Genomic DNA, 12,751 nt, shown 5'->3' on the forward strand with positions numbered 1-12,751 from the left:
GGGATAAGAAAAATAGACAAGCAAGAGCTACTATCAGCCTATTAGTGGAAGATTCTCAATTAATCCACATAAGGAATGAGGATACAACACAGGGAATGTGGGAGGCATTAAGAAAGCTACATGAAAGACCCAGCTTAAATCACAAGTTATTTCTCCTAAGAAACTTTTACAGTATGAGACTGAGTACAGACAGTGACATGCATGAGCATATATTCTCTATGATGGAAGTGATATCACAGCTGAGATCAATTGGTGAAGATATTAAGGGTAGCCACATAGCAGCAATATTATTGTGCAGTTTACCGGATTCATACACTGCTTTAATAACTGCACTAGAGACAAGACCTCAAACAGACATCACATTAGAGTTTGTGAAGACCAGACTTATAGATAAATATCAGAGAAGGAAAGGGCAAGCAAATGATTCTACTGAAAAAGATGGTGGAAATGTTCTTAAAGCTACAGAATCAAAGAGACCCTGTAATAAAGAGACAAGAGAATGTTTCAGATGCAAGAAAAAGGGACATTTAAAGAAAGTCTGTACTATATGGAAAGCAGAACAACAGAAATTACACCATAGAGAAGCATACACAGAAGGTGAAAAACACAATTTCTGATTCATGTGTAAATAATTGGAATGGCACATTTATGTTTAATATATCTTTATTGTTATTATTATATCAAAACAAGGGTACAAAAGTAAAATTTTCAGCCAACAGTTACAATTCGAATTGTTTTGGTTTAGATTTAGGTTAATGAGAATGAAACATTTATTTTCAACACTTATGACGTACTCCATATACGAGGAATGGGGTTTCTGGGTTCAGGCCGAGATCCAGCTGGTGGTATAATGATCACCGGAAACCTATGTGGACATCACTTACTGTCCAACAACCCTCTTACTAACTATCCTATGTAAACTGTAACATATGTATTTACCCTAAACTGATGAATTTTTTGGATATTTTTACTGAGTTCAGCAATCAAAAGTATATAAAATCACCTCTTACTCTTCAAACAATTTTACCCTTGCAGACCTGTTGATATCTTTTCAGCTTAGACATGATGGCCTTCCAATATAAAAATACATAAAATTGATGGCTCTCCAATATAAAAAAACACACAAAATAAAAAATATACAAACAGAAAACAAACAATTAGAAAATTAGAACATATTTTAATATATATTTTATTTAGTATTCATATGTTATTATGAACTATAAGGATGTAGGCAGTCTTGTTCATATTGCATTCATATTAAAAGCATCATCTATGATAACTTTCAGCACAGGAAAGTTCAATTTAAAGCCTTATTAACCCTAGAACGTATACCTGGGGTCTTGCAGGCCTGCTAGGTTACTTCTTTTTTCTATGGTAGATTTCTATGGTTGCGCGTTCTAGGGTTAAAATGCTCAGGTGAAAAGACCTGCTTGATGTGTCTCTTGTGGTACCTTTTTAAGGAACATTGGTTTATGCTTGGTATTAAAGGGGTTGTCCACTACTTGAACAACACCTTCTTATTCCCCATGTGTGCATCTATAAAAATGAAGAAAAAAACTATACTCCCATCCGATGTGGCAGTGGTTCCAGCGATGTCGGAACTCTCATTCCCAGGGTCCATGTCATAGTGATATCACACGCGGGCCTCATGACCATCAGCACTGGCTTCCTTCCCCCCACCTTTGTACGGTAATTATTCAACAGGAAGTCAGTTAAGTAATTAACAGGAAGTGAGCGCTCCAGCTGCCACTCACTTCCTGTTACTTACTCCTGCGTCCAAAGGCGGTGTCGGAGAAGCCAAGCCGGCACTGATAGGTCACGGTGCTCACTTGTCATAACAATGTCAAGTGGACCCCGGGAACGCAAATTCCGACATCACTGGAATCGCGCTGGAAAAGGAGTTTGTATAGGCTTTTTTATTTTTATGGCGGCACACATGGGGAATGAGAAGGGGTTTTCCAAGTAGTGGACTACTCTTTAATAAATACACATAATATATTTTTGTAATGTGTGTAAAAAAAACAAGTTGACACAGTGATCACAGTTCTGTCTATTATTCTGCCTGGTCACGTAAATGTTTCCTTTGTCTCCAAACCCGAAAAACATTGATTGGGTGGCCAAATGTTAAGAGCATCAGGATCATTAGAGAAATATTAACCTGAAAACATAAAAAACACTTGTGAGTGACAAATTGTAGGATTGTAGAGAATAAATCTTGCTTTACATAACTGTTTACATACATAGAAAGGGTCTCCGTGCAAATACGTCCGAATGATATAAAGAGCTGGATATTGCAGCAGAGATATCACTGCAGAAACCGACATTATCAATCCGTACAGCTTTCCAAAGTGTCTGGGTGGGAACCTACAAGACAAAATTGAATAAGCATTGCTTTTTAAAAATAGCCAAATGAAGTAGTGTACACTGGATAACCTGGGGCCATTAAACAAACACCAGATACATAGAAGCCAACTGGCGGCTTTTTAGTAGCCTGTTTAAACATGGCAACCTCACATCCATACAAACAAAATTATCATTAATGGAATATCATTGTTCACAGTAGTCATGAACAGAGAGAAAACATCAGGCTCTAGGGTCCCAATGCAAAATTTGTAACAGGACACCCCATACCATGTCCTATTTATATACAGTAACTAACATGGTATGTGCAGCATGGGATTTGGGGACCTGTGAGACATCAGGGTCTGGCTTCATAATTACTTATGTAGCGCCCCTGAGACTGGTTGCTACAGGGTATTGTATTCTATGTATTTGTATGTATTTTATAATGTCCGTCCATCCTGGGCAGGAAGAGGTTAAAGTCTGGTAAGTTTCATTTTCTGCATCACACAGCATTGTAAACACAGACAGCAGGTGCCTCACACAGAGCAGGCTGGAACATTCCTCAGGTGGGGGCACGAGCAGCAGGAAGTTACAAAACAGACAGATTAGTTTCATTTTACCTCAGAACGCCTTGGGAGAGTAGTGAGAGTGGAGACGCAGGGACCAGCTCCCTCCGGGAGCTCTCTCTCAGGGAGGCAGAGCAGAGGAACAACCAGGTCCAGACCGGTTCATACACCCTTTCTTTACCTTGGACTGGGCGAGTGGATGGCTGAGGACCCCTAAGCTGAGAGAGCTGCCAGTTAGGAGGCTCCTGGTCCATTAGCCGGCAGAGACTTGGAATGGGAGAGGTGGCTAGACGGGAAGGAGTTGAGAGCCTGGGACCAGTAGTCGTGCGGCATGGAGGAGAAGAGGGTTACAGAGGGGAGGATTTTGTTGCCCCCTTGGAACCAGCACAGCTTCGGGTGGCAGAGTACCGGGTCCCAAGAGCTCCAGAAACCAGGAGGGGACCACCACACGAGCGCACAAAAAGGAGGAAGCCCACTGGCTGCCCTACCAGACTTTGACCTCTGCCCTGCCTGGGAACGACTGGAGTCAATGCAGTAAAGGCCCGCATCCTGGGTGCGACATAAAGAGCTGTGAGTAAACAAATCTGAAACCCGCAACCCAGTGACTCTGACTCTGTTTGTCGTCGCCTTGTGATCCAGTGATTCCCAGTTCCCCGTTCTCCCTCCCGGGGGCTGCTCTGCCTGTGGGGAGCAATATCATCCCGGCTGCACCCCAACATCTCCCCCAGCGAGGTACCCTGCAGTGGCGGCCTTATCCCTGGCCGCATACCACAGGTGGCATAGTCGACATCATCCATTCCACTCTGGAGGAGGAAAGGTTGGTGGAAGGGACCGCAGTCACCACTGTAACCGGTGCCAGCTTCCCCAGGAACAATCCTTGCTAACCCAATTTTTACTGTGCACCACGGGGCCACGGAACCGGGTCAGGCCACGACTTCTGCAACCCACTGGCCCGGCGACAGGTATACAAGGTACGGACTGAAGCCTCTATCTTGAGCTCCGTGGGGTGTCACACTTACCCAGGACCGTGAAAAATAATTTACTTTTTAGCTACTTACGCTATAGACAGAAAGGCAGCATTTCCTCCATACAAGAAGGAGCGGTTAAGCACTTGGAAGATAAAAGTTGGGTACAGAGCTGGAAGCTCGGAGATTGATGCGCAGAGTGAGAAGAGGATGCACTGGATTACAGTCAGTAACAAAGACAGGACTGAAGACCGGAGGTCCTCTAGCGAGTCTGTAACTGACAAATATAAAACAAGTTGTAATCAAAGCTACTTTGTATCATTTTTTTAAGCAAAAGTTAGGGACAGGAAAAGGGGTAGTAACGATAACCACACACATCGGGCTTCATTAAGAGCTGCGGAATATGTGTCTTAAATTAAATCAATCAGCAGGTTTTTGCTATGTAATCTGAGAACAACATGAGGTAGGGACTGAGACACTGATTTTAGGGATGTGTCACTTATTAGGCTGTGGATTTTTGTTTTGATACTATTAATGTTTTATGAGAAGAAGATTATCACTGCCTGGACTACAGCCCTTGTCCCACCATGCTCCCTCCTCTGATAAGCAGCATACTGTCAATATACAATTTACACAGAAAACTGCATTGTGGCCATGGTAGAACTTTGTTACATGCTGCATCCAAGAACTCTGATTGTGGCGATTGTGTCAGAACTGCTGCACCCAGTAAACTAAGTGATACATCATTGGAATCAGGATCTATTTCCCTACATTATGCTGCTTTCAGATGATGTAGAAAAAAGCCTGGTGACAGATTCCCTTTAGTAATGCTGCAAGTGCCAAGGTGCTGGAGTGGAGCCCTGAGAGAGGCTACAGTATCTGGTGAAACCTACAACTGGAATGCATTAATGTGACTGGATGGTTCTGCGTTGAGAATTGGGAGAGAATTTTTAAGATAGGCCATAACTATTAGAATAGTGGGAGTCCAATTCTCAACAAACTCCTCGGTCAGCTCTCTTAGTGGGGCTGTGTTTTTGCAGAGAATAATGGAGTCTCCTCATTGTAATACCAAAAGTGCAGTCACGGCTCTGTATTTTCAAATATAAGACTGGGTCCTATTTTTTCGCCTCATATTATTGAAGGGGTTATCCACTATTCCAGTTTTTTGGTTTTTTTTAAAAAACAAATAAACAGTATATTATAAAAAATATATACTCCTTTATTGGACTAATGGTCACTGTCTGACAGTAGTTCTGCCGAGTATTCGCATGTGACTTCTCCAAAAGTGATTGGCAGCAGCAAGCAAACTTGAAAACCAGACCAGGATCATTTTCCAGTTATATATACATGTGACCACTGCAACCAATTGCAGCAGTTGTCCCACTCTCCTGTATTGTTATATGTATATGAGTAATTTAACAAAAACAAGGTGCTTAAGTTGTATTTATGGAACGAAAACTGTTTTCATTAAAGGACTACACAGGCATTATTTTTTTTTTATTTCACTGCCAGAGTGGTATCAATTATGTCTGTTCCCTGACCGGAGTAAAATACTTACCAGGCAGCTCCTGACTGGCTGGAAATTACAGCTAATGTTCACAAGTTCTTAATGTAAGTCTATGAGAGCCTAATTCTGGTTGTCATAGTCTTATATTTAGAAGTAACTTCCGTTTTAGCCAGAAAACACTGGAGACATCTGGCTAGTCACAACTACCGTAGCAGAACAGGAATGGAGCGGCACCAAGAACAGAAGAAGACAGTTGGTAGGTATTCTTCTATATGCAGAGAACATATATTAGAAATACCATTCCAGGTGTGAAATGAAAAAATATGCTTGACTGGTTCTTTAATCTTTTTGCATATGTTTTACGGTCTATCTTCTAACCTACCATTTGTTTTTTGGAATATTGGTGTCTTCTTATGTGGCAGAAAGACCTTTGGGCTCCCCTAGGAAATGGGTCCCCTGCGTACCATAAAGCTACAACCCTGTATGCATCCTTTTATACGATATGTTAAGAATCAAGTAATGAAGAATGTCAATACCTTTATGTTTCCTTTTGTGCCTGTCCATTATGAGTCCATTCCAAGGAGCACACAAAACTCCACAAAACTGAGATATAGCAAAAACATTTGTATATTTACTCACTGAAAATAAAAGAGTGTGCATAAAATTATTCTCTCATCACAAATATTCACACAATAAATATCTCTCCCATAATGACGTTCTGGTCATTTAGAAGTTCCAGAATATGTTTCAGGAGCGTGGGCATCACCCACTATATGGAAAAGTGATGAGTGGAACTGAAATTCCCATTTGGCAGTTTCTCTCAATTAGAAAAGAAAATATGATTTGCTTAGAAGTTATTTAATGCAAATTCAATGGTCCTAATTACACAAATTATAGTAAATTTATGATGTAAAAATCATAAATAAACTAATACCTACATCACCATTCTCCTGTCCCACAGGCGCTGCAACCCATCGTCAGGTGCGCCTCTCCGTATGACCTCCTCTTTCCTCCCAGGACATGACGACGTCATCAGGCCTGTTCACTCTGCAACGCGACTTCAGTGAATATGCCTCTGACATCACAACGCCCAGATTCTGACTAGGCCCGAAGCCTCAGCGCAGAGTAAAGAGGCCTGAAGAGGATGTTGCATGTGTAAGGGTGTTGGACTAGGGCTGTCGCGTTCCTACCTCTGAAGACACCAATCGCGTCATGTATCGTAATGTGAATGTATGGCGTCTTTTGTAAATATTATGTCATGTGAATTGTATTGTATTGTGATGTTTGCTTATGTAATGTGTAATGTATAGCAGTATTGTGTGTAGTTGCCAGACTAGAAGTGTTGGTTATGTGGATCATAATATTTGTGCTGTTCTGTGAAGGAGGGTGGATTTTGCCAAGCAACAGACAGTAGGCATAGTTAGATCGCCCACAATGGGAGGGGTCAGCTGCTAGGACAGAGACACTTCCTTCTAGATCTTCATTTAATACCTTGTGTGTAATAGAAACAGATGTGTAGTCTGCAGGCTGTATGCATTGGGTGACCTGTTGCAGGAGAAGGAATAAGACCAGATTGGAGATGTCATCTCCAGTGGTGTCTTAAACATTGAACAAGAACACCGTGAGGGCTAGAGACTGATCCTTTAAATGAACGGCCCCAGACTATGGGAACCAAAGTACAGACTCATGGCCAAGCCCTTTATCCGGTTATCTTTACTGGTGTGTGAGTGTAGTCAACTTCCCAAGCGGGTTGTTCCCAAGCATCTGGGAGCATAAGGCTTTACTCTAGACAGAAGAGAACCAGCAAGGAGACTAGACATAAAAATACTGGAAGGGAAGGTGACCATCACAAACTGTACTATTGTGTTGGGCTGGGTTGCACTGGAACTCACAGGACCAGTAACCAATGGGGACTGAAACTATGTCTGATGATGTGCTGTGATACTGAAATGTATTGGAAGTTATGTGTCTGCTATCCTATGAGTAAAGTTGTAACTGAAAGTACTGTAACTATTTAGTAAAGATGCTTTCTTTAAGATAAACTGGTGATCTCCTGAATCTTCTTATGTTCCTGGCCACACGATACAAGTCCACACATTCAGCCAGGACCGAGCATTTCATGTAGCGTGCCGAGTTGTTGTCCAGACTATTGCCCCGTGGCACCCTTCACATGCTGGAGGAGAGAGGAGACTGGATGGAGCAGACGACCGAACAGTGGGTGGTGAGGTCTAAATTTCTTTTTAAACTCATTTCCAAGCCCTATAATTCATCAAAATGGCAGCCAACTGGGCACCATTTTGCTGAATTTTCTCTTAGCAAATTCTTCATTACACTGAATAATACAAACCTAGGTGTGGGTCACCATCGCTTAGGCGGGTGATAGTGGGATTTAGGGTTCCAATGAATAAATAGTGCCTAAGTTGCATAAGAGAAAGCCAGATCAAGTGCCACCCAAAAAGTGATGATCGAACACAACTCCAAAATGAGTCTTCATTCTCTGTAGAAAAAAAAGAATAAAGGTGGGGTATAAATATATCTAGGATTCAACTATTCAAGTTTGCTGTATATTCTGTCAATTTAAGGGCTTGTCTGAGATTTACATATAGATGACCTATGCACAGACCTGGTCACCAATATGAAATGGGGGTCTAACACCAGGAAACCGCCAATAAGCTGATGTCTACTGCAGCAGTGGCTGGATGTAAGCAATATACAGAATGGAACACCACAGGTCTGTAAATTGTGAAGTGGCCGTTGCTAAAATCTGCAGCTTATTTCTAACTTATCTCATGTTTACAATCAATTATACAGATAGTTACATAATATTTAAGTCTTGGACAAGCCATTTAATTGAACGTTCCAAATCATACTTTATCTCACTCAGGTGCAACACTAGGTGTAGTCAACCAACTCAAAATCCTGAAAGAAAAAGCAGTGGAGTGGGGGCAGTATACAAGAGGGATCGTGAGAGGTCATAGCATGGAGTAGGGGCAGTATACAGGAGGGACAGTAAGGGTCATAGCATGGAGTAGGGGCAGTATATAAAAGGGACAGTGAGAGGTCATAGCATGGAGTAGCGGCAGTATACAGGAGGGATAGTATTAAGTGCTAATGATGCACCCGCAGGGTCTTGGGGAATTATTCATCACTGGGCTGGTGTTTGGGGGAGTTTGGGTTGCCACAGTGGCCTGGCACGGCTCAGTCATCCCGCGGTGTCAACCAAAACGATGGAGGGGATGATGGTCATGAAGTGAATAGTTGTCTTTCGTGACGCCACCTGTAGTATGCGGCTATAGTGGGAGTCGCCGCTGCGGAAAGTCTCTCTCTGCTGGGCTGGATGGTAACACAGCTTGGATGTTTCAGCTCTCCATAGGTACAGCTAGGCCTCAGGGAGGATGTTGAGAGTCGTAGTCCACCCCAGTGTGGGAAGTACGGGGCATGAGAAGAATCAGAAGACACAGCGGTTGCAGTTTAAGGTGTTTACTCACTGAGTTGCTCCTGTCTTTGGACTGCCAGACTCCGCTGTGATGGGCTCCAGATGATCCCGGATAGTTCGGGGGCCGGTACCGGAGGGATACTTCGTGAGTCCTTCCTCCCTGCGCTCTGTTGTGTGAGTCCCTGTGACTTGAAGCTACACTGGGACCTCGGTCCTTTGGGGTGGTTATGTTCCCCCGTCCCGTCTAGCAGTCAGCACGAGTCATTTGATGGGCTGCCCTATGGTCACGGCTCCTGGCTCTATATGCTGCTTTTCCCCGTGTGCTGTTGTGGTCCAGAAAACTTGAAATCCTCTGCCCGGTGGATTCTGCTGGCAGGCTGTGAAGTGCCCACCCTAAGATGTGCGCCAGTCCTGAGTGAGCTATTAGCTATCCCCTCAGCGACTGTATTCTCCTGCGTCTCACTTCATTTCCGGTATACTAATGCATACTAATTAAAGAATGGATGTCTAGAACACTATGGTGTGAACAAGGTGCAAGACTCAAAAATATACAACTAAATAATAATAACAGAGCAAGTTTTTTAACTGCAGGTGAGGTTACATGTAGGTTAGGGACCCCAAAAATAGAGATTACCTTGGCGTTTGGTTTGGGGCTCCTTTGCATTGGTCAATACAATGGCTAAACATCTCTCATTCCTATTATTCATAGCAGTTATGCTATTCCATATCCATTTTTATGTTTTTCACTTCTTTCAGATAGTCCATTGTATTTGTCAGTCTAGTATTCCCATAGCAGTTCTGCTTTTCAATATTCCCCTATACATTGTGACTGGTGTGCAACTCTTTATCCTATTATTTAGCTGTATATTTTTGAGTCTTGCACCTTGTTCACACCATGGTGTTCCAAACGTCCATTCTTAATTAACACATAGTTCAGTGACCCGGTTGTCCATCAAACAAAAACACTTATCAATTACTATGCAGAGGATTCCAAATATTTAAATTCTCTATAACAAAAACTTTACTCCTTCTTAATGGTTGATTCCTGAGGGCTGTTTCCTGCTCCTAGGTTTGGTCCAGTCAGGGGACATCCTCGTGCATAATGCCCTGCTTTATCACAGCAACGGCAAATCGGCTGCTCGTCGGAATCATAGCGATCAGGAATCTGGGACAATGGATTTCATCCTCGCCGCCGCCGCCACGGAAGGTCATCAGCACTGGAGGCCAGCTCGATGGTTGCCGGTCGCTTAGCTTCCTGTTGTGTTTGCACTATTTTGGTTAGAGTATTCATGCCACAAATTAGTCCCAGGATATGGAGCTGCAATTCAGCAATAGGATCTCCACCTAGGGTCTGTTCACTTGACCCCCAGGGTTACTCCAGTAGCTGGTTCGGACCCCGGCTCGGTGGCGGACAGCTGACGAGGTCCTGAGTCTTGGAGACCTGACTCTTTTAACACCCGGATGGTCCACTCTTTGAACTCGGCAAGGCTGAGGTCGGGATTCTGCATCGGGATTCTGCAGTGTCACTATGCGTAGCTGGGTCCGATGGGCATCAGACAGGAGTCCCTCTATAAACTGATCAGTTAACAGCCGGTCCTCATCCCGAGCTCCATCTGGTTCCACCTGCCAAACAGCTTTCATCGCCTCTTGAAGACTTAAAGCGTAATCCCGGATACTGTCCTGCATCCTTTGTTTGCACCCATAGAATCTCATTTTAATCTCGGCTGCTGTGTTGGTCTCAAAAGTTTCTTTTAGCTTAGCCAAAATTTGCTTCATGGTTCACTTTTCAGTCTCCGGCCAGTATCTGACCTCCCACCGCACTGCCCCAGTTAGCTGGCTAATCAAGATGCTAGTCTTGGGAATACCCGAAAGAAGCTGTACAGTCTCTGTTTAAAATCAGCCAGAGTATATGCCTCTCCCGAGTATTGCGGTAGCCATGTTGCTCCCAGGAGGCTAGAGGGACGGCCTGATCCTCCTCAGAAGACATATCTCATTTTCTCGCCTGTCTTCCTAAGGCCCCCTTCACACGTCCGTGATACACGTGCGTGTTTGGTCCGTTTCCGTATATACCGGAGACACGGCCAAACGTGCACCAATGTTAATCTATGATTGTGGTCACACGTCCGTTATTTCATTATGTCCGTGTGTGCGTGTCCGTGATCCGTATGTGTTTGCGTTTGGCACGGATGCATGTCCGTTATCTGCACGGAGCACGCACACGTGGACACAATGAAAGTCTATGGGTATGTGCACACACGTTAGTAAACACGTATGCATATACCTATAGTCCGTGTCCGTTTGGTGTTTTTATTTCTAGTGATGTCGGCTATTCTTTCTATTTCTGTGTATGTCCGTCAATCTCCCTGAGTCCGTCGGTCAGTCTCTCTGTCGGTCTCTCTGTCTGTCTGTCCCTCTCTCACAGTCTGTCGGTCAGTTTCCCCCCCTCTCTCATACTTACCGTTCCCCGATCTCCGGCGCAGCGCTGCACGGCATTCACACTGCTGCGGCGGCTTTTACTATTTTGAAAAAGCCGGCCGCCCATTAAACAATCTCTTATTCCCTGCTTTCCCCGCCCACCGGCGCCTATGATTGGTTACAGTGAGACACGCCCCCACGCTGAGTGACAGGTGTCACACTGCACCCAATCACAGCAGCCGGTGGGCGTGTCTATACTGTGCAGTAAAATAAATAAATAATTAAAAAAAACCGGCGTGCGGTCCCCCCCAATTTTAATGCCAGCCAGATAAAGCCATACGGCTGAAGGCTGGTATTCTCAGGATGGGGAGCTCCACGTTATGGGGAGCCCCCCACCCTAACAATATCAGTCAGCAGCCGCCCAGAATTGCCGCATACATTATATGCGACAGTTCTGGGACAGTACCCGGCTCTTCCCGATTTGCCCTGGTGCCGTTGGCAAATCGGGGTAATAAGGAGTTATTGGCAGCCCATAGCTGCCAATAAGTCCTAGATTAATCATGTCAGGCGTCTATGAGACACCCTCCATGATTAATCTGTAAATTACAGTAAATAAACACACACACACCAGAAAAAATCCTTTATTAGAAATAAAAACACACACACATTCCCTGGTTCACCCCTTTAATCATCCCCGAAAAAGCCCTACATGTCCGGCGTCCTCCAGGATGCTCCAGCGTCGCATCCAGCGCTGCTGCATGGAGGTGACAGGAGCTGCAGAAGACACCACCGCTCCGGTCACCTCCACGCAGCTAATGAAGACAGCCGCGCGATCAGCTGAGCTGTCACAGAGGTTACCCGCTGTCACTGGATCCAGTGACAGCGGGTAACCTCTGTGACAGCTCAGCTGATCGCGCGGCTGTCTTCATTAGCTGCGTGGAGGTGACCGGAGCGGTGGTGTCTTCTGCAGCTCCTGTCACCTCCATGCAGCAGCGCTGGATGCGACGCTGGAGCATCCTGGAGGACGCCGGACATGTAGGGCTTTTTCGGGGATGATTAAAGTGGTGAACCAGGGAATGTGTGTGTGTTTTTATTTCTAATAAAGGATTTTTTCTGGTGTGTGTGTGTTTATTTACTGTAATTTACAGATTAATCATGGAGGGTGTCTCATAGACGCCTGACATGATTAATCTAGGACTTATTGGCAGCTATGGGCTGCCAATAACTCCTTATTACCCCGATTTGCCAACGGCACCAGGGCAAATCGGGAAGAGCCGGGTACTGTCCCAGAACTGTCGCATATAATGTATGCGGCAATTCTAGGCGGCTGCTGACTGATATTGTTAGGGTGGGGGTCTCCCCATAACGTGGAGCTCCCCATCCTGAGAATACCAGCCTTCAGCCGTATGGCTTTATCTGGCTGGCATTAAAATTGGGGGGGACCGCACGCCGTTTTTTTTTAATTATTTATTTATTTATTTTACTGCACAGTATAGACACGCCCACCGGCTGCTGTGAT

General features: G+C 44.4%; 1 protein-coding gene across 3 annotated transcripts in view; it reads right to left on the minus strand.

The window, feature by feature from the left end:
- Positions 1–667: 667 nt before the first annotated feature.
- Positions 668–12,751, minus strand: part of SLC43A3 (solute carrier family 43 member 3) — a 61,630-nt gene continuing 49,546 nt past the window's right edge. For 2 of the 3 annotated variants that reach the window (XM_075349464.1, XM_075349465.1), the window contains exons 10-14: positions 7,729–7,878; positions 5,918–6,019; positions 3,968–4,151; positions 2,241–2,364; positions 668–2,158 (exon numbers count right to left, since the gene is read on the minus strand). In XM_075349464.1, the coding sequence (XP_075205579.1) occupies positions 2,054–2,158; positions 2,241–2,364; positions 3,968–4,151; positions 5,918–6,019; positions 7,729–7,878 (665 nt within the window). In that variant the 3' untranslated portion in view covers positions 668–2,053. The remainder of the gene's footprint in view (positions 2,159–2,240; positions 2,365–3,967; positions 4,152–5,917; positions 6,020–7,728; positions 7,879–12,751) is intronic. The other variant, XM_075349466.1, reaches the window with a different exon arrangement.

Source organism: Anomaloglossus baeobatrachus, chromosome 5, assembly GCF_048569485.1.
Source record: "Anomaloglossus baeobatrachus isolate aAnoBae1 chromosome 5, aAnoBae1.hap1, whole genome shotgun sequence".
NCBI classification, from domain to species: Eukaryota; Metazoa; Chordata; class Amphibia; order Anura; family Aromobatidae; genus Anomaloglossus; species Anomaloglossus baeobatrachus.